Below are 25,092 nucleotides of genomic sequence, written 5' to 3'. Positions count from 1 at the left end.
CTTTTCCTCTATTTTCTTAGGAGAAGTTTAAAGATGTCGAGCAAGAAAAAGATTGCGAAAAAAGGGTCTTCATCCGCGAGTGCTTACGAAGAGCTCATTGTTCCGAAGATGGAGTTCGTGCCTCACTCGGTACATCCTGCCGAGAACGAGGCATGGTGGGTTGCTCATTATGGCTCGTTGACCCCTCCCAAGGAGAAGTCGTTCCCGGTCCTGACCCATCGTGGAGTCGAGAAAGGGGATGCAAGCAGGAGTACCGACGAGTTTCTCGCGATCATGCGATCGTTCTACCATATCCCGGATGCTGTGGAGTTCCGGGTTCCTCGCCGTGGGGAATGTGCTAACAGCCCCCCAGAGGGTTACTTCACTTGCTACGAGGCGTTCGTAGTGCGTTGTCGCCTATGGTTCCCAATACCCGAAATTCTCGTCCGAGTGTTGGACCGTTTCGAAGTTGCGATAAGCCAGTTGACTCCCCTTGCCATTCAGCATCTTATTGGGATCCTGATCCTAAGCTACGAGCATGGCCTTTCCCTTTCCGTCGATCATTATGAAGCGCTTTTGAGGCTTCAACTTGTCACAGATACGGATAAGCATAGGTTGGTCCCTCGGAAATTTATGTCAGTGGTTAAGAAGTTCATTTCGAACTTCAACTCGTGGAAGAAGTTCTTTTTCTTTGTTCGTATAGACGCTGCGTCCGTCGAAGAGAGTTGCATTCCACTGTTCCGGAGGTTGCCGAATGATCGTCCCTTCATCAACCCTCTTGCTCCGTTCCCTGAGGACATCATTGCGGTGAGGGATCTTCTCAGGAACGGTCCCTTCTTCTGGACTTCTTTTACGCCGAAGAGGGTTCTGAAGGCACTGAGATTCGTGCAACCCGGTCCTGCTTTGGATGCGGACACGGGAAGCGACTCCGAATCTGACGACCAGAATCCGTCGAAGCTCCTACAGCTGTGCCGGAGTCGAGCTCTCGGAAGGGAAAAGATGTCGATCTTGGCGACATAGAATTTTCGATGGATGACTCTATGCTTCCAGGATGGGATCCAAACCTTGCTTAAGGCGTATGGGAGTGGTTCGAGCGAGGTCCCTATTCCGGATTTCGATGATTTCTTTGCTGATCTGCCACCGGGTTTTGATGCTCCTCCTCCTACGAAAGAATCGGCGAGGCCGAGAGTCGTTGCGGAAGGATCTCGCATCATCAATGGGGTTAATTTTTTGGTGATTGTCCTATGTATATATATATTTATAACATGTCAATCGATTTTGCAGGGCCTGAGCTTGCTGGGCTCGGCCATTGAAGCGGGCCATAGAGAAGCCATGGTCTACCGCTTCAAAGCAAAGAAAGCGGAGCGGGATCTCGCTCGCGTGCAAGGCGAGATGTTGGAGCGAGAGGCGCAACTTACTCGTGATCATGCGCGGGCCATCCGCAAAGCGGAAAGGAAAGGCAAGAGGGAAATCGTCGAGGTGATGAAGACTCGTGCCTCTCAATTCCAGGTTGAGTATGAGAACCCCAAGAATGCCTTTACTTTGGTGGGTGACTTTCGTGAGTGCCGCGGTTCGGTCGGAAGTCTTTGGAGGACGCGAGCCGATGACTATGCGTTTGAGGAGGAAATGAGCTTGATGAAGAGTGGGATGAATGAACGTGCCCACGCTGAGGCGCTTATCCCTCCGATCGACGAGCGGATTCAAGGGTTCTGGGATTCCATCCCGGTTTCCCCTGATACCGAGGAGGTTTCGACTGGGTTTCCCGATGATGGCGAGGAAGTGGATCGTCCCGCGGATGCGTTCGGTGCTTCGTTGTCCGGGGACTTTGACTTTGGATTATGAGAGGTGGAATAGTTATCGAAAGAGAGATGCTCGTCTTTCTGTTTCATGTTTATGGCCGATTGTGGCCGAGAGATTTGTACGGGCCTGTTTTGGCCGTTTTTATCGTTTATCGGGATTGGCCGTTGGTGGCTTTGAATCCCCTTACCGCTTTACGCGGTTATTTATATGATGAATGTTTTCGTTTTCGAGTTTTCCTGAGTAGGTTTGAAGTAAATATGAGTTGTCGTCTCATATTTAATTCCGATGAGACGTTCAATCTGTTGGTTCGTTCGTGATTTTCGTAAAAATTATTTATCTTTACGATTTTCGAGAACATTGAGATACGAACGGAGAGACATGGTTTAGGATCTCGTATCTTTTAGATATCATGCCTTGAGATGTTTGAGACCAGAGCGTTGGGTTTAGGGCAAGACCTAGGTTTACTTTCGGTTAAGGTTTATGCGGTGACTAGCCGGCTATCGTTTTTCCTGTTGCGATTTCTTCCTGATTCGCACCGATTTAAAGTCCGCGATATGTTCTCGGCTTATATGACTTGTATGGTACGAATCGAGCATCTTCTCAGAATTAACTGGAAGTGCTAAACCAAAATTTCGGATTTTTGTTGTAGCGCGCTTTTGTCCTTGTGCTGGACGTTTTTAAAGATCAAAAGAGTGATCGAATTGCGTTTGTTTAAGACGGCTGGCGTGTTCGTCGGGGCCAATCGACGAACGGGGTGTAAGGTTTTGGTGGTCGCGTTCGGACAATTTGTTCGTATTATCTTCGAATTTTAACTTTGCGACGTCTCGCAGTTGTTTCGAGGATTATACGTGTATCTTTGTGCGTTTGAAGGATGATGATTTTTTTACGATTTTTGGGCCGGATGAGGCTGCAGACAAGAGTCTTAATGTTTCCAGGCGTGTCCTGAAATTTTTTTGTGTTTAACTGAAGCGTAAACGTTTTCCGATAAAAAGGACAACGTATATTGTAGTAAAAGTTTTTGAAGTTTCTTAAAAACTCGATTACAATAATGGCGATTTTTTAAGTGGGAGTATATGAGTATACGCACCCATTCCCCCCTTTTTTAGAGAGGGGGATAGCTGAACTCGTCTTTTGACGAGCTGCCTACATACCCCTTTCGAGGATCAAGTCATCTCGTAGTTCTGTTTCATGCCGCGAGTGTTCTTACTCGGCGGTAGATGTCGCGATGTCCGCCTTGACCTTGTCGATCGTGGCTGGGTCAACGCTATTTTCCGGATGTTCCGGTTGAGTTGTAGCGTGGGCTTCAGACTTGTGTCGAGCTTCGACGTCCGATGCGTTTGCGTTGGTAGACGTTTTTAATTCGTTTTTCCCCGAGGTGCTTTTGGCCGAAGATTGGTCTATCTTCGTGCGCTTGCCGTTTACAGCTGCACAAGTCGTGATTTTTCTTAACTTGTGCTCTGCGAGGAAGCATAGCCGCGACTGTTTTTGGCACCCCCAGATGGCCGCGACTCCGCTTGGGGTTGGGAATTTGAGACCCAGGTGGAAGGTTGACGGAACTGCCTGCATGGCGTTGAGCCATGGGGTTCCCATGATCACGTTGTAGATAGCGGGATGATCGACCACCGCGAACTCGACGATTTTCGTGATCTCCTTGGCCATGACTGGCAATTGGATCGATCCAAGAGTCATCGATACTTCGCCTGAAAAACCCGTGAGTGGTTTTGGCGTCGGAATTACTTCTCCGAGTTTGATGCTTATCCGTTTGAGAGTGTCGCGGAAGATTACGTTGACCGTGCTTCCCGTGTCGACGAGTACCCTTCCGTCTTCTAAGTCTCGTATAACGAGATCTATGACGAGCGGGTCGCAGTGAGGTTGATCGATGCCGCCGGCCTCTTCCTTTGTGAAGGTGATCGAGCAATTTTGGCCATCTCGGGGAGGAGACCATGTAGACCAATTTGCGCTCGACTCCGCCTTCTGTTGGTAAGCCTTGATGGCCAACACAGTGTCGCTGCAGTATTGACTCTGCGGCGATTGTTATCGTTCCCTTTGTCGTCTGGCCTCCTGCCGCGTTTATCCCCAGGCTGGTTTTGTTGAGGGGATTTTTCAGCGGATGGATTTCTGTCCGTCTTTGGAGGGAGATCAGAATCGAGGATCAGATCCTTGACGCTACTTACTTCCGAGAGCTCTCCAACGAGTAGCTTCGCGGCCAGTCTTGCTCCCAAGACTTTACAGTTGGTTGTGGAATGTCCTCGGGATTGGTGGAACTCGCAGAAGGTGTTTTCGTCATACCCTTGATTGCGAGTCCATGTGTTGCCCGTGGTCCGACCCTGATCCGAGTTGATCGCATAGTTATGCGCCCCCTGGAGATCTTCCCCCTCGTGATGGACGTACTTGCCGTTACGAGAGTTCTTCTTTTTCCCTTTCGGGTCCACGTCTTTCGAGGATGGTCTTACCGCCTTATGTTTTTGCGATAAGACTTTAGTTTCCTCCTCTACTATGATGTAGTCCGTTGCTTTGTGGAGGGCGTCCTGGATCGTTCGTGGTTTGTCGAGAGTTATCCACTTTCTGAATTTCGACTTGTACCAGAGCGTCTTTCTCAGCGCGTCGATGGCCACTTTGTCGCTTATCCCACTGACCCTTGACATTATCAGCTTGAACCGACTGATAAACTCGCGGAGGGGTTCGTCTTCCCTCTGGGAGAGACTCCAGAGGTCAACATCGGAAGTTTCTCTGTCTATGAATACAAAGTATTGCTTGAGAAATTCCGATGCGAGCTGTCGGAAACTCCCGATGGTGTTACGACGAAGGCGTGCGAACCATTCAAGTGCTGCTCCTTCCAGGTTTTCAACGAACAGGCGGCAGTAGCCGGCATCCTTTTCGCCGTCCTTCAGTCTAGCTCTTCCCATCGCGATGTGGAAAGCCTGAAGGTGCGCTTTTGGATCGGCCGTACCATCGTACTTCGGTACTTTGATTTTTCCCGGATCGGACACCCTCATGTCCGAAATGCGATTGGTAAAAGGGGTCTTCCTAGCTCCTTCCAACAGTCGATCGATTTCGGGGGCAACACTAGTAGCATGATGGATTTGAGACTTTACGGATATCCGATGTCTCGCGGATATCCGATGTCTCGTCAGTAGATTTCTGAGCCTGTAGGCGTTTACTGCGAGTGAGCTCGGTTTTTCTTTCAGCCAGCTCCTCCTGTTCGTTCCGATAGGCGATTTCTTCCTCTTCCGTCATTGGTTTTTCGAACGGGGAGCCTTCCCGAGCAGATCGGCTTCTGGTCCTTCTCGGATGTCTGTCGACGTCCTCGTCGGTGTCGTTGGAAACATCGCTAGGATCCAGGTCAATGTGTTCGGCTTCGTTATCCTCCGAGTCCTTTGCAGGGGGCGGAAGACTTTCAGGGTTCCCCTTTTCGATGGGAGATTTCTCGCTAGGGTTTTGACTGGAAAGTCGTTCCCGCGCGACTCCTGATCTGTCGAGTGGGGTAGCGAAGTCGAGCCTTTTCCCGCGGATTTTGGTGGTTCCGCGGGGGCGGATTGCTTGGGTCCTTGCCGTTAAGGTTTCAACCTGTTGGGTCAAGGTATTCACGAGCTTATCCTGTTCTTCCGACATTTTCTCATAGGTGGCGAACATCTTTTTAAACTCCTCGAGCGTCGCGGCGTTGGCTTATGCGTTGGCCACAGATACGTCCGCTACTGGAGTGTGGAGATCGGTGCGCTGCCTCCGTTAAGAGGAGTTTGCACGTTATCCGCGTCGTTAGTTGACATGTCTGATCGAGAGGGATGTGGCTTTTGCGGGTTAGATTGATCCGTACCCCCCCCCCTCCTTCTAGCGCCAAACTGTGGGAACCGAAATTCGCACTGTCGATTTCCGTTTAAATAAGGAAACTAGGAAAACCCTAATTTCCCAGAGGACCCGGATATCTGCTAATTACCACACGTCAAGCAATCAGAACACGAGAATAACAACGATAAGAATAAGAAATCGAAAAAGAGAGCAAAGTAGATCTTATTCCGAATCTGCGTATGAGCGTTTACAACAAGGTATAAGCCTGGGCTTGAGAGCTGTCGGCGAGATTCCTAGTTCTAGCAACCCTAAGACGGCTAAACCTAATTGAGTCGCAGCTCAAAATAACAAAAACGAAAAATTGCCTAAATTGCTCTAAGTGCTAAGTTTGCTCTGAAAAATCCTCTGCCATGCTCCTCGTCTAAGACTCCTTATATACTAGCTCCAAGGTCGGTTTACGCTTTTACTCTTCTGCCCTTAAGCCGTCATAGCATAAAAATGGAGATATTCCATTTTTCCCGATCTTCCAATTATCGTCAAAACTTCCGTATTTATCCGCGGAAACTTGACATTTATCCTTCCTAGTGGACCAAGCGTAAACCGTGCTGCGGTTTACGGGCTTTTGGTTAAGAAATCGTAGGATGGGCCTCGAGTCGTGTTTTAGATCCCTTTGGGCCGTCTTCCGACTCGACACGTTTACTACGAATTCTTTTTGATAAAGAACGAACTTTCCGCGGTTTCTAATCCGCGAAGTTTGATCGATGAATTTGAATAGCGGAAAACATAGACTGAGCTTGCTACGGTCTTCGGGAGATAGCATTCAAAGGTTTAACGAGAATGCATGGATTGATGTCGTATCGATGTTCGGAAGGGTTCAATCGCTACACAGCGACTGAACTTCGGCTCGAGCCCGGTTGCTACGTAGCGACCGAGCGGGACGAACGCTTGGTCGCTACGTAGCGACCGAGCTTTGGCTAGCGACCGAGCGGGACGATCGCTCGGTCGCTACGTAGCGACCGAGCGGGACGAGTGCTCGGTCGCTACGTAGCGACCGAGCTTTGGCTTGAGCTCGGTCGCTACGTAGCGACCAAGCGGGATGATCGCTCGGTCGCTACGTAGCGACCGAGCGGGACGATCGCTTGGTCGCTAAGTAGCGACCGAGCGGGACGAGTGCTCGGTCGCTATGTAACGACCGAGCGGGACGAGTGGTCGGTCGCTACATAGCGACCGAGCGGGACGATCGCTTGGTCGCTACGTAGGGACGCTTGGTCGCTACGTAGGGACGATCGCTTGGTCGCTACGTAGCGACCGAGCCTCGGCTTAAGCTCGGTCGCTACGTAGCGACCGAGCGGGATGATCGCTCGGTCGCTACGTGGCGACCGAGCTTTGGCTCGAGCTCGGTCGCTACGTAGAGACCGAGCGGGACGATTGCTACGTAGCGACCGAGCGGGACGATCGCTACGTAGCGACCGAGCGGGACGAGCGCTCGGTCGCTACGTAGCGACCGAGCTTTGGCTCGAGCTCGGTCGCTACGTAGCGACCGAGCTGGACGAGCGCTCGGTCGTTACGTAGCGACCGAGCGCGCTACGTAGCGACCGAGCTTTGACTCGAGCTCGGTCGCTTCGTAGCGACCGAGCTTTGGCTCGGACTTGGTTGCTATGCAGCGACCGGACAGCGTGTATGCGTGGTAATTACGCAACGGTCGAGCTTGGTTAGTTTGGTTTGAATCTTCAAGGATACTTCTTCGTAAAAACTTCGTGTTTGGTTATATTTTACGAAAGTTACATCTTCCCTTTAACTATCTCTTTCGGAAATACGATCTCCGAGGATTTTCGGGTGGTAATTCCGTCGTAACCGTTTTTGACCCCAACAAAGTTATTAGCTCTCTACATCGTTTTCAGTCTATGGAGCATGATCTCCCTGGCCTTCATGCAACTCAAGGTATTAGCTTTGATCTTTTTCAAGTTTGTGTTGTGTTTTGCGCTTCAATTCTTGCTGGTGAGTGATGAATATATTGTTTTATAGAAGATAAGATGATTAATTACAGGAAAAGTTAATGTACAAGTCTTCATCTGCAGTGTAAATATGCTTCCAATTAAAAGTGATAATTGTGATATAACGATGTGATTCTTCATTTTTCTGATTTTTGATTCACTTTGGTCTTTTTTCTATGTTTTATTTTATTCTCGAGGCAACTCTTTTTTTTGTCACAGATGGTTATGTTTTCGTCTGGTTAACTTTGTACAGTATACTATTACGAATATGACCATCTGCCACTCCTTGAATTGGTTGCCGCTGTATGTTTTATGCATATTTCATGCCGCTTACTTCCGTACTACAAAATAATTCTAATACATTGGGTTTGATCAGACGGGCAATGATGACGATGGAGATGATATGCCTGGAATGAACTCAGTCTCTGCTAAGGTGGACGTTGGTGGTAGAGCTCTTGAGGGAGCACCGACTACATTAGCAGGTCCAAGTGATCTCGACACTAATAAGCCTCCGGCTCGAGCATCTTTGAAGATGGCTGAGAAAGCACGCATGGCATAGGTATTTCCTATTTGAATAATGCTAATGCATCAATGTTGCTTAACGAGTTTTTTTCTTTTTTTCTTTCGTTCTATCCCTTTGGGTTTGCTATGTTTTGTTGAGACGATGTTTAAAAATATTTCTAAGATTAAATAAATTGATGTATTTATCACATGTTGTTTAATCATTTCCTGTTTAGATTAGAAAAATCTATATTATTATTTATGATATTATTATACTATTTATATAGTATTTTAAAATTGAAATTTAATTACTTTATTTTTTTAACCAATTTAGCTTGGAGCTAGACTAATTTATTATCATGAAAAATTAATTAGTGTAATTTTTTTTAAAACTTGAAACTTCTTGAATTAAATATAGTAATATTTATTTAAACTTTAATTTTCTTTTATTATGCCAAAGTGAAATAAAATAATAACAAGATATATATATATATATATATATTATTACATTTTTTTTCTAATTATGTTTCTCTGAAAAATAAAGAATAAAGAAGTTTACTGTCACTTTAATTCAAACCAAAAATGATTATTCAAAATTCTATGCATTATTTATGTGTTTATAATAACGTTTTATCTATTATGTTTTTTTTTAAATCATAACATTAATATAAATTCATTTAAAATAGTATTTATTATAATTTCTCGTCCGTAGGGCGGGCCGACCCTAGTACAATATATTCCTACGTATGGGTATGCACATGTATCGAAAATATCTCCCACCACAAAGAAGACCAACCATGTTGCTTTTCCTACACAGAACATCCACAACAGCAACACAATACCACCTCCCCCCAGATCATGACCATCTGTCAACCCTTTTGATATACAAATATCGAAACTAAACAACTCAAGATAAAACAACAACAATTTCCATCACCCCGCGCTTGCGCGGAGGCTATGCCCGTAGTATAAACTAATAAGTACATGCGGGCAAACAACCTATTTTGTGATTCATCTTATGTCTACATGATTCATCTTGATTAAAAATATGGAAATGTTTTTAACTTACAGTCATAATATTTTGGTTATACCAAGGCCACCGAGTTCCTCTCTTACATGGCTTAAACTGTGGTAGAAGAAAGAAAGAGTAATTATACTTAAACAAGACGAAGGAAGTCACCTTCCTCATTTTAGCAAGAATGAATGCCCACTATAGTAAATATTTAATGTTATATACATATTTCAGGTAAAGTTAGAGGTTGGATGACCGAGATGTGAGCAGAGGGTTTATGAAAAAACAAAAGACACAAGAGTGATTATAAGCGCTATTAGTTAGTACTTAATTATCATTCTTAAGAACACACTTGAGTAAGCATAAAAATAAAACGTATGTTAATGCTTTGCTCTTCTAGGTTAATGACAATAAACAAAAAAACAAGAAGCATTTGTAATAGATGGATGATATAATGATCATGCAAGCCTATTTCGTAGATTATTTGAGGAGGAAACTCCAGTTATATATCATGTATTAGCATGTGACATCCAAAGACAACTATACTATAGATTTTTAACCACAATGCAATTTTTTATACTTTTTTAATAATTATATTGATCACCAACCCATTCTGAAAAAATATCAGTATTATACATATACGAGTATGACATTATTTGAACTAATTATACATATATATATATATATATATATAAATAAAATGCAAATACATCAACTTAGATGGAGAAGAACAAAAGAAATAAAAAGATAAATGTCCTAATATCCTTAAAAGTTATAAATTTAATGGGTTTCAAGCCAAAAGAAACATTAACAAAAAAAAAAAAATTGAAAAGACTGTTAATTTAAAATTTATTTTACTTAAACTTAAATAAGTGTGGTAATAAATATAATCATTCAATCAAAAAATACATATATTCAGATTAAACTAATTTTAAATCATTTTAATATGTTTGTTCATCAGGTGATATATAATTTACAATAATAAAATAACAAATTTTGAATAGTGAAAATTTCAAGATAAAGAATATATATATCTTAACTAATAATTTAGTTAACTTTTTTATTAATCTTACTAATACCCTATATAAAATTTCAATAAAAACAAGAAATTATTTCAAATAGTTTTAAATTTGCATTTACTTTTATAATTCTATAACCAGTTCCAATATATATCATATTGTTTATTTATAGAATAAATATAAAAATTAAACTAAATTAATATTATAGGAAAAAATCTGGGCATAGCCCAGAAAACCCCCTAGTTTTGTTAATAGTGATGTAATAGAGACGAAAGTTATGTTACATTTATATTATGGAAGCGGACAACAACGTCATCATTATGAGGAATAATTCTGAAAAAGCATGGCTAGACAGTCTTAACTCTTTAATTAATTTTTCACAACAATATGGTAAAGCGGCTTTTCATATGAATAGCTTAGTCTAATGTTGACACAGATAAATGTAACATAACTTTGCATTTCCATCAATGCATTATTTCAAAAGTTATACAACTAACATCATCATTACGAGCAATAACACTGAAAAAACATGGTTAGACATTCTTAACTCTTTAATTAATTTTCCAGAACAATATGGTAAAGTGGCATTTTTCATAAATAGCTAAGTCTAATGCTGAAACGGTTAAAATAAATTGTACACAGATAAATGTAACATAACTTTGCATTTCCATCCATGCATTATTAGAAAAGTTACACAACTTTCTTACATAGGTTCATATTAAACATAAACGGTTACCCAAAAGTTTACCCCAACAAAATGCTACAACACCGGCCAAACTTTATGTTAGCCATTTTCCAAAATCCGTACCCTCCTTAGCGAAACATAAACAAAAGATGACATAATTTAACATTATAACACATAAGCTGGTGATGGACTTTAGCTTTTCCAGACCCACCCTCTTTGTCGCTTGCATGAGTTGATCCCTCTGTGGTCTTAGTAGAGTTTGTTCCCACATTTTCTTCCCCTTCCCCGCAAGCTAAGGTTAGCATCAGAGCTGGCGGAGGAAGCCCCTGACTTCCAGCAGAAAGGTTATCACCTATCGGTGGGATTTTCTCTGCGTTGCGTCCCCCTGCATGGAAAACCCAACGTATATAAATCAACACTTACGTAAGCTAAAACTAATAAGTCAACAAACAGAATGTAACTTGTTCTATACCTTTGTCCTCCAATGGGACCACGTTAACAGACCCAACACCCACTGCAGTTCCGACCACACCCCCCACATCCATGCGGTCTGATGTTGCCTTTGAACCAACCTGAGTGCAAATCACTGCAGTGTTGCTGGTGGATGAGGAACCATCATCATCCATGACCACAACAACTCCCTCCTTCCCAACAGCTCCATCTTTTTTGAATCCAAGACCAACAGCACCACCTTCATCGCAGTCAGGTAAATCCTCAGTTGACTCTGTCTCATCAGTTGACTTGGTCTCCTCACGCAAAACACTCTCCCAAAACGCATTCCCACTTGCCTCCATAGCAGCATCACGCTCACGGTTGCAAAACTCAGGGAAAGTCAGAAGATCTATCCCTACGTCCCACAACACAGCGGGTGCTTTGGTCTGACCCACAGAATCCTAAATGATGCCCTTTCCTTTATCCAGAGAGCCTTGTCCCCCTGTGCAAAATAGAATAATTTAGTTCTGATTAACATTAACCAAACAAAATAAGATGATATAATATTTGTTAGCCTATCTTATAAGGTTCCAAATTAATCTGTTCACCATATGCCCAACAAATCACGATCTGCCTATTGATTAATTAAGCCAAAGTCGCTAACATCATTTGTACATGGCTAATTATAGGCACGGTTTAGCCGTTGATGAATTAATTTAACCAGCGACACAGAAACGTAACCGGACTCTATTTTAATTTGCGCAGCTATGATTTATGTTTTGACTGCTAACCAGTTTTATTGGTACAGATTCGAATATGGTAACCAGCCAATATTAAACGTTAATTAGCAGGATACAACAATGTTTTGGTTAGAGACACTTACTCTCCAGACCTCCCATGGTTGAATCCATACGCCCAACACCTTTGCTGGCGTCTTCCATATCAGAGTAATCGTCAAGACGAATCAGCCAAGGCCCTGGTTGTGCCTGCTCGTCCATCTGGCGAGTCTTTTCCTTGTCAGCCAACTCCATCTCCATTGCAACTCTGTAAAATACCACCATTTCTTCCTCACCGAAGATCTCGTTCATGACCTTCTCACTTGTTGCCATCCTTTTGCCAAACACCAACCCTGAGACGTTGATATTTCCACACCCACTATGTTAGCCAACTGCTATAACCTTATAAACTATAGTCTATGCAATATACTCTATATGATATACTCACTCTCGTAAGATGCTTTTGCGTTTGCATCTTGCTTTTGGTCAACAACAAAAGATCAGGAACCGATGTAAAACGGTGAGCGGCGGTTGAAATGGTATTGTGCAACACTCTTCGCCCCCAATGTCACCAACAATGTGAACTCCACCATCCAAGGTCTTCCGGCCATCAGGTCAACGAGCTCGGTCGTACTTCCTATGGTAAGAGGTGGAGTATGACCACTTGGGACAACCATCCAGTAAGGTAATCCGTATGTGATAACCATAGGAGTGGTCTCACTGACACCATAATGGGTCCTCACAATCCTCTCAACAGTCGCGAAGCTCTCACCCTCATCCATGTACAAAGACAAACCGAAATCGGTTTGTTCCGGAACAAAATGCCAGTACTGGGAATCATTCTTCCTCCACTCTCCACGCCACATACGCAACATCTTCCCCATGTCCTACGACAAAACAGTAAAATAAAATAATAATCAGTAACTTTGAACTTCTGCGTTTCATATTCATAAACTCAGCTATGTTACGAGCCATAAATGCTGTAAATTATTGATTCAGTTTGGTACACCTGAACATTAACTGATTCACGACAGTAAAAGATGGTAGACAAATGAAGAATAATAAACGATATAATAAATACGCTGCACCAAATTAACTGTCATAACAAACTGTCGGGATGACTGAAAAAAGATGAAGCTAACCTTTCTTCAGATTTAATCTCTACAATTTTCTCTGAGTTTTTTCTGAGCTTAACAGACCAGACACCACCATTTATAGATGCCCAATGTTTTCTGAACAGTACAAGTATTTCATTACCCCAAGTTGTGTGCGTTTTCTATGCCATCTCTTCACTGAATTTACTTCTTTTTTCCCTGTGAGAGCCTTATGTTGACATGGAGCAGAAGTAAGCTGCCAGATTTGAGAAGTAAGCTGCCAGACTTGAGAATTAAGCTGTCAGACTTGAGAAGTAAAATGCCAGACTTGAGAATTATGCTAGAGACTTATAAGGTTTTATAAAGCTTTTATAAGGCTTTATAAGGTTTTATAAGGTTTTTATAAGCTCGAATTTTATTGAAGAGAAGAAGAAGAGAGAAGAAGATTGTTGAAGATATTTTAAAACAATGAATATTTTATTATATTGTGTACTGAGGCAACTTGCCTTTAAATACTTGTACCCATATCCACAATTAAATCAAGGAAACTATTCTCTCCTTCTCTCTCTTACATTTTGAGATCTACTTTCTCTCTCTCTCTGTTCTTCAATGTTCTTCATCTAAATCTCTTTTTCCTCACATTCTTTCATGGTATCAGAGCATTAAGCTCCTGAACCTCACAAAAGCTTCCGCAAATTTCTTTCTTTATTTCTCAGATTATCTTCAAAATCTGTTGGATACATCCTTTTATCCACTGGTCCAAAAGTCTTTCAAAAGGGAAGAACCTCACCAGAACTCAAGATAGAGGAGTACCTTATTCTCTGGAACTCAAGAAAGCTTTAACCATATCAGGAAAAGCTTCATCAAAGTCCAGTTTATCTCAAAATCAGTAGGAACAATCTATTGTCCACTGGTCCATATCTCTCCATGAGGGAGAACTCCAACATGGTGTTGTTTCCAGAGTACAAGAAGGCTAAGGAACAACATAAGAAGTGCAATATGCGAAGAAGAAGTGACTTGAATCAAGCCAGGAATGTAATCAAAGAGTTTGAGCATCCATCGATTCAAGGTCGAACCATGTATTCATCTGTCATTGGTGGTTCAAACGAAGAAGGAACATGGAGAAGTACTGATAGTGCAGCCAACACTGATGGTCCAGCAACCATGAGTGACCTACATTCCCTTATCCAAGCATTTATCTCATCCAAGAAGGCTGGTACACACTCTCTTGACCCTAAACCTATCATTATAGATTCAGGAGCAAGCCATCACATGATTAGTGATAGAAACTTGATGAGTGATGTCCAGCCTGCCTCAGGGAATGTTCAAATAGCAAATGGTGATAAGATTAAGATAGAAGGGATAGGGAACCTGAGGTTGTTTGATAGGGAATCTACTGCCTTGTATATGCCTCAGTTTACATCAAACTTGCTATCTGTGAGAAAGACTACTGTTGATCTGAGTTGTCAGGTTGTCTTCAGACCAGATGAGGTTAAATTTCAAGACTTAAAGACAGGCCAAGTGATTGGAAAGGGGCACGTTCACAATGAACTCTATCATCTTCAGAAGACAGAGATGTCTAGACCATCCACTTCTCAGTGTTTGGCTAGTACATCCAGCAGGGTTGATAGCACACTATGGCATGCTAGGTTGGGACATCCTCATACAAGAGCCCTAAACTTGATGCTTCCAGGTGTGGTCTTCAAGAATGATGATTGTGAAGCTTGCATATTGGGGAAGCATTGTAGAACAGTCTTCTCACAGTCTAGCACCATCTATGAAAGATGTTTTGACCTAGTTCACTCTGATGTATGGACTGCTCCATGTGTGTCCAGAGAGAACCACAAATACTTTGTCACCTTCATTGATGAGAAATCCAAATACACTTGGGTGACACTGATTCCGTCTAAGGACAGGGTGTTGGATGCTTTCAAGAATTTCCAGACCCATATCTGCAACCATTTCAATGCCAAGATGAAAATTCTAAGGTCAGATAATGGTGGAGAGTATACAAGTCATGCATTCAAGCAATATCTTGCTCAACATGGGATTACTCACCAGACAAGCTGTCCTTACACTCCTCAACAGAATGGAGTTGCTGAGAGAAAGAACATACATTTGATGGAGGTAGCAAGATCAATGATGTTCCACACCAATGTTCCAAAAAGATTCTGGAGTGATGCTGTGATGTCTGCTACTTATCTGATCAATAGAACTCCAACTAAAGTCCTCAACGACATGTCTCCTTTTTTGAGGTTCTAAATAAGACCAAAGCATCTTTGGACCATTTGCGTGTGTTTGGATGCCTCTGTTTTGTGATGATACCTGGGAAGCTGAGGAACAAGCTTGATGCTAAAAGCTCAAAAGCTATGTTCATTGGTTACTCTCCAACTCAGAAGGGGTATAAGTGCTATGATCCAGAGTCAAGAAGGGTCCTTGTCTCAAGGGATGTGAAGTTTGTAGAATCTAGAGGCTATTATGATGGAAAGAGTTGGGATGAGCTCAAAGATCTTTCTCAATCAGCCTCAGATAGAGCAAATAACCTTAGGGGAGTAATGGAGAGCCTGGAAATCAGTATGCCCTCTTTACCAAGTGTGGAACATGTCCCTGAAAATGTATCATCTACTGCAGCTGATAGTGTTGAGAGCACTCAACCTAATCATGAGGGGAGCAGTAGAAATGTTGAGCAGTCTACACAAGCTCAACCTGAAGAGAACTCTGTAGCTCATGATCAAGATGAGATGCCATCAAAATCAGATGTTGAGACTCAAGTAGAGGCGCCAAGTGAAGGAAATGAAGCAGAACCTGAGGAGATACAACTTTTGAGAAGGAGTACAAGGAACAGGAAACCCTCACAGTGGATCAACACAGAAGTTTACTTCAATGCTGAAGCTGTAGCTCACCCAATAAGTGCAGTATGCTCCCTTGCTCAATATCCAGAAGATCATCAAGTCTTCATCAGTGAATTGGATCAGGAATACATTCCAAGAACATATGAAGAAGCTATGCAACACAAGGAGTGGAGAGAATCTGTTGGAGATGAGATGGGAGCCATGATCAAGAATGATACATGGTTTGAGACTGAACTTCCAAAAGGAAAGAAGGCAGTGACAAGCCGGCTTCTCTACACTATCAAGTATGGAGCCAATGGAAAACCAGAAAGAAAGAAGACAAGACTGGTTGCAAGGGGATATACTCAAGTGTATGGTGAAGATTATCTAGATACTTTTGCACCAGTGGCCAAGCTTCACACTATAAGGATTCTCTTATCTCTTGCTGTCAACCTTGAGTGGGATTTACGGCAGATGGATGTGAAGAATGCATTTCTTCAAGGAGAATTGGAGGATGAAGTCTACATGAGACCACCTCCTGGTCTTGAGAACATGGTGAAGCCAGAAAATGTTCTCAGATTAAAGAAGGCAATTTATGGCTTGAAGCAATCTCCAAGGGCTTGGTACCATAAGTTGAGCACCACCCTCAATGGAAGAGGCTTTGTAAAGTCAGAAGCTGATCACACCCTCTTCACATTAACTAATAAGCAAGGTATTGTGGTCATCTTAGTCTATGTGGATGACATTATCATCACTGGTAGCAACAAGGAAGGTATTCTCTCAACTAAAACATTTCTTAAAAATGCCTTTGATATCAAGGATTTGGGAGAGTTGAAGTATTTTCTTGGGATTGAGATCTTCCGCTCTAAAGAGGGGTTATTCTTATCTCAAAGGAAGTACGCACATGATATTTTAAATGAGGCAGGAAACCTTAGGAGTAAAAAGGCCAAGACTCCATTAGAAGAAGGATACAAGGTGCTGAGAGAGGGGGAGTATGGGTCTACACCATTTGGAGATATCAAGAAGTATAGAAGAATGGTGGGCAAGCTCATCTATCTAACCATCACCAGACCAGATGTGTGTTTTGCTGTGAATCAAGTGAGTCAACACATGGGAGCTCCTAAGGTGCATCATTGGAATATGGTGGAGAGGATCTTAAGGTACCTAAGAGAGGCGCCTGGCCAAGGAGTATGGATGGCATGTAACAAGAGTACTGAAGTTGTTGGGTATTGTGATGCTGATTGGGCTGGAGACAGAGTTGATAGGAGATCAACTACAGGCTATTGCACCTTCATTGGAGGAAACCTGGTCACATGGGATAGCAAAAAGCAGAAGGCGATGTCTTGTTCAAGTGCTGAAGCAGAGTATAGAGCAATGAGGAAGCTTACTAGTGAGTTCATTTGGATCAGAAACTTACTAAAGGATTTGGGCATAGAGACAACAACACCAATCACAATGCACTGTGACAATCAGGCGGCCATACATATAGCATCAAACTCAGTGTTTCATGAGAGGACAAAGCACATTGAAGTTGACTGTCACAAGGTGAGACAAGCTGTGGAGCAGAAGATCATTTTACCCTGCTATACTAAAAGTGAAGATCAGTTAGCTGATATCTTCACCAAGGCAGCAAGCACTAAAGTTTGTGAGTTCATTCATCCAAAATTGGGACTCACAGACCTCTCATGTCACTGATATCTCCTTCATGAAGTGTTCTACTCTTTTTCCTTGACTTGGGTTTTCTCCCAATGGGTTTTACCTAGTTGGGGTTTTAATGAGGGAATAATACTTCATGGCTTCCAAGCTTGACTTGTTCCATATGGTCAAGCTTGAGGGGGAGTGTTGACATGAAGCAGAAGTAAGCTGCCAGACTTGAGAATTAAGCTGCCAGACTTGAGAAGTAAAATGCCAGACTTGAGAATTATGCTAGAGACTTATAAGGTTTTATAAAGCTTTTATAAGGCTTTATAAGGTTTTATAAGGCTTTATAAGGTTTTTATAAGCTCGAATTTTATTGAAGAGAAGAAGAAGAGAGAAGAAGACTGTTGAAGATATTTTAAAACAATGAATATTTTATTATATTGTGTACTGGGGCAACTTGCCTTTAAATACTTGTACCCAGATCCACAATTAAATCAAGGAAACAATTATCTCTTTCTCTCTCTTACATTTTGAGATCTACTTTCTCTCTCTGTGTTCTTCAATGTTCTTCATCTAAATCTCTTTATTCTCACATTCTTTCACCTTATGCGTCAGACAGTGACTGGAGAAGGTTATGCAGGACCTGCAGGAGAGCACTGGTCATTCACTCTGACCGAGAGATATTTTACAAATCTATTCCCATATATTTTCTAAATCCATCTCTCCACGTAACCAACTCATTTTCCTGTTTCACTATTTTTGGCATTTTATTACTTTCCATGTCTTCCTTTGTTTTTGGGAAAATTAAATGACTAATTAGGACGTGTACCAACGTATTATACCATATTTAACATCATACCAAAAGACACTTTTCTGGCCACTATTCATAATTTTCCTAGACACTGCTACCCCTATATGTATCAACTCGGCGTGAGATTACAAAATCTTAGAAAAAAGATATGAAGTACGCAGTTTGAGATTTTGTCAGTCCTTAATGCTAAAGAGATCTTAATAGATTTAGTGAATCTTTCTAGTGAATCTTTCTTTTCTCCCATATATTCATATATTTACTCTCTGAAATCTCATTCTCCTTTCCCCGATACAATCTTCCATCTCTCTCATCGTTATCATCGAGGTTCATTACCAAACCCCACTTTCTACAAAATCAGTAACAAAATGGAAGAAGATGATCTCTCATCTCAACCTCTCCGTATTCCAGACCGGATTTTCGCAGTGGGCCATGAACCAGTCGGCGTCAGGGTAAAGCCATACCACAAACCCTATGCCATTAGGCAAATACTCAACGCTCTCGATCCTGAAGAAGTAGACACCATCAGGGGCTCATCATTCGGGAAGCTTGTTGAGATTGGGGAAAAGCCCTCTTTCTCCGGAGGTTTTGGCTGATTCATCATCTCCAGGCAGCTAAAAGTCTCAAAGAAACACGAAGCGTGGTTCATTTTCGCAGGAAAACCTGTACGTTTTTCTCTTCGAGAGTTCGCCTATGTAACGGGGCTAAACTGTCGTAAGCTTCCAAAACACACAAAAAAAAAAGAGCCAAGAAAACTATCTAGGAAAAACCATATTGGGGGGAGCTTTTTGGGACACTGAAGGAGGTCCCAGTCACTTCTGTTGTAAGAATGCTCAAGAAAAGAACCGTCAAAGATAGCTGCATTCGTGTGAAATACGCTCTATTAGCTTTACTAGCTGCTGTTATTCTACCAACCACGCACACACCGCCTATCTCACACGATCACGCAGAGCTCATCAAAGACATAGATGATTTCTTCGCATACCCATGGGGCAGAGTATCCTTTGACATGCTCATGAGTAGTATTAAAGAGAGGAAGGAGGTTTCACTGTCGCAAAACACGATTGCTCTGAAAGGATTCGTGCTTTCACTACAGCTTGTAATGGTCGAAGCCATCCCCGCTCTAACAGAGGTGGTCAACGATGGATCCTCATCTGGCTCAGAAGGTGACGGCGGCGAGGACGATGATCTAGTAGATGAAGATAAGAATGGGAAGAGAAGCATCAGCCCGGGTCATGCTCGCGACACCGACGCAGCAGGAAAAGTACATATTCCCATTACCTATACTTATTCACGTTCTCAGTCAAAATGTGAAATAGTACAATTTGAGCCACTGTCTCCATTGCAACCAACACTGACTTCTCGTTACTTTTTTACTTTGCGTGCTAGGTCGCAGTTCATTCTATAATAGTAGAAGACAAAGAACACTTCAAAGCGTCACCTGATCTTGGCTGGTCGGACGACGAGGAGGATCCTATCGTGGATAATTTGATGAGTCTACTCGAGCAGCAATTTCCCTTCAACAAGTCAAGCTTTACCGGTGGCGTAACTAATCTAGAGGTCAATAGGATGCGCGAAGATGCAAAAAACAGAGGCAATTAACCGGAAAACAGTGAAGCCAAATCAGATAAAACAGACAACAACCTCAGAGGTCATAGATTGTGAATCAGTTGCATCGATGGTCAGAGACAAAGTTAGAGAAGATATTTCTCGGATTGAGAGGCAATTAAGCACACTTTCTGAATCTTTCATCACCTTCCAAACCAATGTCCTAGAAAGCATCCAACAATTGGTTAGTAAATTGGAGGTTTCTTCTGGCCAGATACCAGTTAGCTCTTCAGCGCAGACTGTAAATGTTTCCAATGTCGCTAGAGATGGCCAACATCCAGACATCAGGCGCACTTCACTACACCATGTAGGTATTCATACTGAATCCGCCGAAAATGATATTATCAACGACACTATCCGATTCGCAAACCAAACAACATCATTGACTGTCGATGTAAGTTTTTCAATAACCAGACAAATATTATGTCAACCGGATACTTCTTTTTCTTGTACACATAATATTCATCACTTTGCAAGGGCTGAACGGAGGACAAGGGATTCAGTTAGATGTACCCAGTGAAAATCAGACACCGCGCGTCATTCCTGAGAAATGGTCTCGCACGACACCATACTCGCAAACCAAAAAACATCATCCACAGACGAGTAAGCTACAAAATACCCTGACAAATAATATATTAACCGGCTAACTCACTGTCACTTACGTTATATACATTTCACACGCATGGGTTGATCGGAGGACAAGTGATTCAGCCAGTGATACACACCGAAAATCAGACACGGCGAGACAGCCATGAAGAGATGATAACTGATGATCCTCCCGATGCAATCCTATTCTCAAATCAAGCAAATACATTTGCTGTCGATGTAAGTTTCTCAATACCCGGCCACACTATGATACTAGCCGATTAACACGATGAATCTTACATAAAATACTGATCTCATGCAGGTCCTAAATGGAGCACAAGAGATTCAGTCATCTATACACACTGAATATCAGACATTGCGTGGGGGCGCTCAGAAATCTGGAGCTGAAGATATGGTAACTGACAATCGCTCTATGCTTACACATTTGATAATTTATTAAGTCTTTTGTGATATTTTCTGGTCAATAGGTTGCAAGTAACCCATCCGCATCGTTGGTCGTTGACAATCCCCCACCACAATATCCCCTTGGCTGAGAGGGAAAATTTGCTGATCATAGGAAAAGTTCACCAGATATGGTATGTACAACTTTGTTTCAGATAGCACGGCGCCAGTTCTGTTCCATTTGCCTAATTGAGTCTAATTACTTTGCAGAATCTTGACCATGAGTTACTATTCCCAAAACCAACCTTCTCCCTAGGGCTAACTCAGGCGGAACGTCCACACTGGAAAGAGACTGTCACCGAAGGGGCCAGCATGTGTGAAAACGATGTTGATCATAGTCAGAGCTCACCAGATACGGTACGTACAACTTTGTTTCAGGTTGCACAGCGCCACACTGCTCCCTCTGCCTAATTTAAGTCTAATTACTTTTGCAGAATCTTGACCATGAGTTACCATTCCCAAAACCAACCTTCTCCCTAGGGCTAACTCATGAGGAATGCCCGCACCCGAAGGAGGCTGTCACTGAAGGGGAAACTATGTTGGCAAAGAAATTTGCGAACAGGAGGATCAGCTGGGTGCCTGCCGGAAAAGTAAGAGACTTAAGGCCCTACCCAAGTCTCTGGTGGGACAGTATGAATGCGACATGCGTCTCCTCAATCGGGCCCGAGTAACATTTGTAGATCCCGACAACACATGCGGGAACATTGATTACACTGCTAAGTTCTCTTCCCTCGATAAACTGAAGTCACCATTGTAAGTTCAAATTCTGGATGGTTAAATTAATTGTTATCTGTATAATTATTTAAGATACCGTCTAACAAACTTTCTTGGCCGTCCTCGTTTAGTACAATACGCATTGGCCAATCAACGCTAGAGAGCAATGACCTATATGAGCTTGTTCAAAGATCATCTCCCTTGCAACCAAAGGTTCGTTCATCTGCCCTGCAATGTAATTTTTGTGCTGCTAGTAATATTGTCCCTTAATAATATTGTAATTTTCAAAAACAGGTGGTTGATGTTCTCATTGGCCATATTAGTTCACAGTTTACGCTAAACTCACCCCCAAACCAGTCCAACCACTCTGTGTTCATGGACACTCAGTTTGTTTCCCAGCTCTTAAAACTGTTTACCAAGTTTTCTAAGACGTCCAAGAAAGAGTCCTTCTGGTTTCCCAGCAATATACTTGAGCGAGTTCGAATTTATCCCGATGCTGAGCGTTACTATCTTCCCTTCAATCTCGACAAAAAACACTGGGTTAGTGTTTGCGTTGATTGCACAAGATGGTCAATTGTTGTGATGGACTGCAACATAGCACTCAGGACTGACAGCATGATGGTGAAAGAGGTTACTCCCATTGCTCAGATGTTTCCATACCTTCTGAAACAAGGGGGTAAAGAGCTTTTGCACAAAGATGCTAGAGCATTTTCCATTGAGAGACCTCGTAGCATTCCGCAAAATACTTTTCATGCTGACTCTGCTGTGTCAGCCCTTCTTCTCGTGCAAGCTCACGCCGTCGCAGGTGTCGGCGTCTGCAAATGCATTACCCCTGATAAAATTGGTAGTGAAGTTGAGTAGATGGCGGTTAGGTTTTACGAAGCCATCGTGGGAATGCTCTAACCCGTCCGACCGTCACTCTTTTATTTCATGCACGTGTGTGTTTGTTGTTTTTACTAAGTCTCTCTATCTATGAAAACGGACTATCGTACTGCTTACCAAAAATACCATTTTCAAAGTACCACTTTTCATGTTTATACTAACCACTTTTACCCTCATCTTCAATGAAGGGTAAAAGACATTTATAACCTTTTGATTAACTTTGACGAAAAAAACATATGATTAACTAATCTAAACTTAAAACATCAACTCTAAACCCTAAATCATCAACTCTAAACCCTAAACCATGAAACATCAACTCTAAAACCCTAAACCCTGAAACATCAACTCTAAACCCTAAACCCTAAACCCTAAACCCTAAACCTTCAAATCTAAACCCTAAAACATCAACTCCAAACCCTAAACGTAAACCCTAAACCCTAAATCTAAATTTAAAACATCAACTCTAAACCATGAAACATCAACTCTAAACCCTTAACCCCAAAACCCTAAACTCTAAACCCTAAACTCTAAACCTTCAAATCTAAACCCTAAAACATAAAATCTAAACCCTAAACGTAAACCCTAAACCCTATATTTTTATGAAATTCGAACCCTAAACCTTAAAACCCTAAAGCTTCAAATCTAAAACCTAAAACATCAACTCTAGGGTTTTAGGGTTTAGGGTTTAGGATTGAGGGTTTAGAGTTTAGGATTTAGAGTTGAAGGTTTAGGGCTTAGGGTTTAGAGTTGATGTTTTAGGGTTTAGGGTTAATTTTTTAGGGTTTAGAGTTTACTTTTTAGGGTTTAGGGTTTAGTGTTGATAGTTTAGGGTTTAGTGTTGATGGTTTAGGGTTTTGTGTTGATGGTTTAGGGTTTAGAGTTGAAGTTTAGGGTTTAGGGTTTAGAGTTGAAGGTTTAGGGTTTAGGGTTTAGAGTTGATGTTTCGGGGTTTAGGGTTTAGAGTTGATGTTTCGGGGTTTAGGGTTCGTATTTCAAAAAAAAAAAGGGTTTAGGATTGATGGTTTAGGGTTTAGGATTCGTATTTCAAAAAAAAATAGGGTTTAGGATTGATGGTTTAGGGTTTAGAGTTGAGTTTTAGGGTTAGGGTTTGAATTTCGAAATAGTATAATTTGAAAAAAAATTAAAAAAATTATTTTTTATTTCTTTAGATTTTTATTTTTTTTTAATATTTACCTATTATATATATAAAGAACAATGGCATAAGAGTATTTTGTCACTTAATGAAGAATGTATTTTTGAAAATGTCCTTTTATCGATGGAAAAAATGATGAATGTAATTTCCCGTGTAAAAGAAGCTATCGGTTAATGGTTATATTTATATAGAAGAAACCCATGTTTGTATATCTCCTCTTCTCTGAGAAAGACTGAAACTATCACTCCGATCAAAGCCAATCTCATCATCGCTCTGTTTTGATTAAATAAAATGAACCACGTCGATCTTGAAACCTTGGTTACTTCGGTTTGCTCGGGTGGATCCGACCGGAAAATCACATGCGAGTTGTGAAGGATATAGATTGATCGTTTTGAGCTAGTCAGATTAACCTAGTCTAGTACACAAGCGATTTAACGAGTTCCTGGCCTCGACCAGTACGTCTCGTGTGGGATCTCTTGCCCACAAACTTCACTAGAATCAAATAGGAGTTTACAAGCACTAATCGATCTATCTCTGCTATGTCTCAATCTCAGGTGTTCAAGCACAACCTCAAGATAGAGCTGCAGCCAACAACAACAAGAAATAAAACGTGAGAGAACCCTAGGAGCTACAACATGTATTTATATGACATGCTCCTTCGACTTGTTCTCTACGTTTGAGAGTGGGCCTTTGTGTACGAAGCCCATCACTCTATACTGTTGCTTTTGACCTGTTGCTTGTAGCGGGCTGGATAGCATGGGTTTGGGCCGAGTCACTTAGCTCACAATCTCCACTTTGACTCACCAAACCCTGGTGGGAAAGACGCCATGGCAGCTCCTTTCTCTATCGCGATCTTCAGGCTTTTGTCGATCGTTCCTATCCAGATCAACCGGAGAACAAGCTTCGTTCCCCTGATCAATTAGCATCGATCTCCCTCCTTCTTCTATGTTCTCTAGTGAAGCTCCGAACATCTGCCTCTAATGGCGTGTGCTCATCTTTTCATCAATTAACTCTTCTTTTAGCCACTCCGTATAGAATCTGCCTCCAATCACAGGTACAATCAGTTTCAGAACCTTATTGCACCTTTCGATCTGCACAACTGACTTTCTAGCTTTTTATTCTTTTATGCGTAGATCCAAAATTGGGTCTAAGCATCAAGAAGTAGCTTCTCGTCTCTTCTATACGACCGCTCAACTCAAGTCGTAAAATCTCCAGAGCTTTGTTCAATGGTGTCTTCTTCAGTCGAGTCTGAGAAATAACCCGGTCCTTGAACCATATCTGTCTACAACTCCAATTGATTCGGGTAAGACACCGTGTCTTACCTTTATTT

General features: G+C 42.1%; 1 protein-coding gene across 1 annotated transcript; it reads left to right on the top strand.

Moving 5' to 3' along the window:
* The first annotated feature begins 20,036 nt into the window (after nt 1-20,036).
* Nucleotides 20,037-22,588, top strand: LOC106393711. Its single transcript, XM_013834383.1, has 6 exons — nt 20,037-20,360; nt 20,874-20,966; nt 21,224-21,370; nt 21,448-21,603; nt 21,821-21,940; nt 22,022-22,588. Exons 1-6 carry the CDS (start codon nt 20,037-20,039, stop codon nt 22,586-22,588), a joined length of 1,407 nt encoding a protein of 468 aa, XP_013689837.1.
* The last annotated feature ends 2,504 nt before the right edge of the window (nt 22,589-25,092 follow it).

Source organism: Brassica napus, chromosome C4 (genome assembly GCF_020379485.1).
Source record: "Brassica napus cultivar Da-Ae chromosome C4, Da-Ae, whole genome shotgun sequence".
Lineage (NCBI taxonomy): Eukaryota > Viridiplantae > Streptophyta > Magnoliopsida > Brassicales > Brassicaceae > Brassica > Brassica napus.
The sequence above is the reverse complement of the archived record's forward strand: the minus strand, read 5'-3'. Positions and strand labels throughout refer to the sequence as shown.

Coding starts and splice junctions, on each gene's coding strand:
- LOC106393711 (XM_013834383.1), top strand. CDS start 20,037: ATGGTCAGAGACAAAGTTAGAGAAGATATTTCTCGGATTGAGAGGCAA. Junction 20,967..21,223: donor AATCTGGAGCTGAAGATATG/GTAACTGACAAT, acceptor ATTACTTTGCAG/AATCTTGACCATGAGTTACT. Junction 21,941..22,021: donor CATCTCCCTTGCAACCAAAG/GTTCGTTCATCT, acceptor TTTCAAAAACAG/GTGGTTGATGTTCTCATTGG.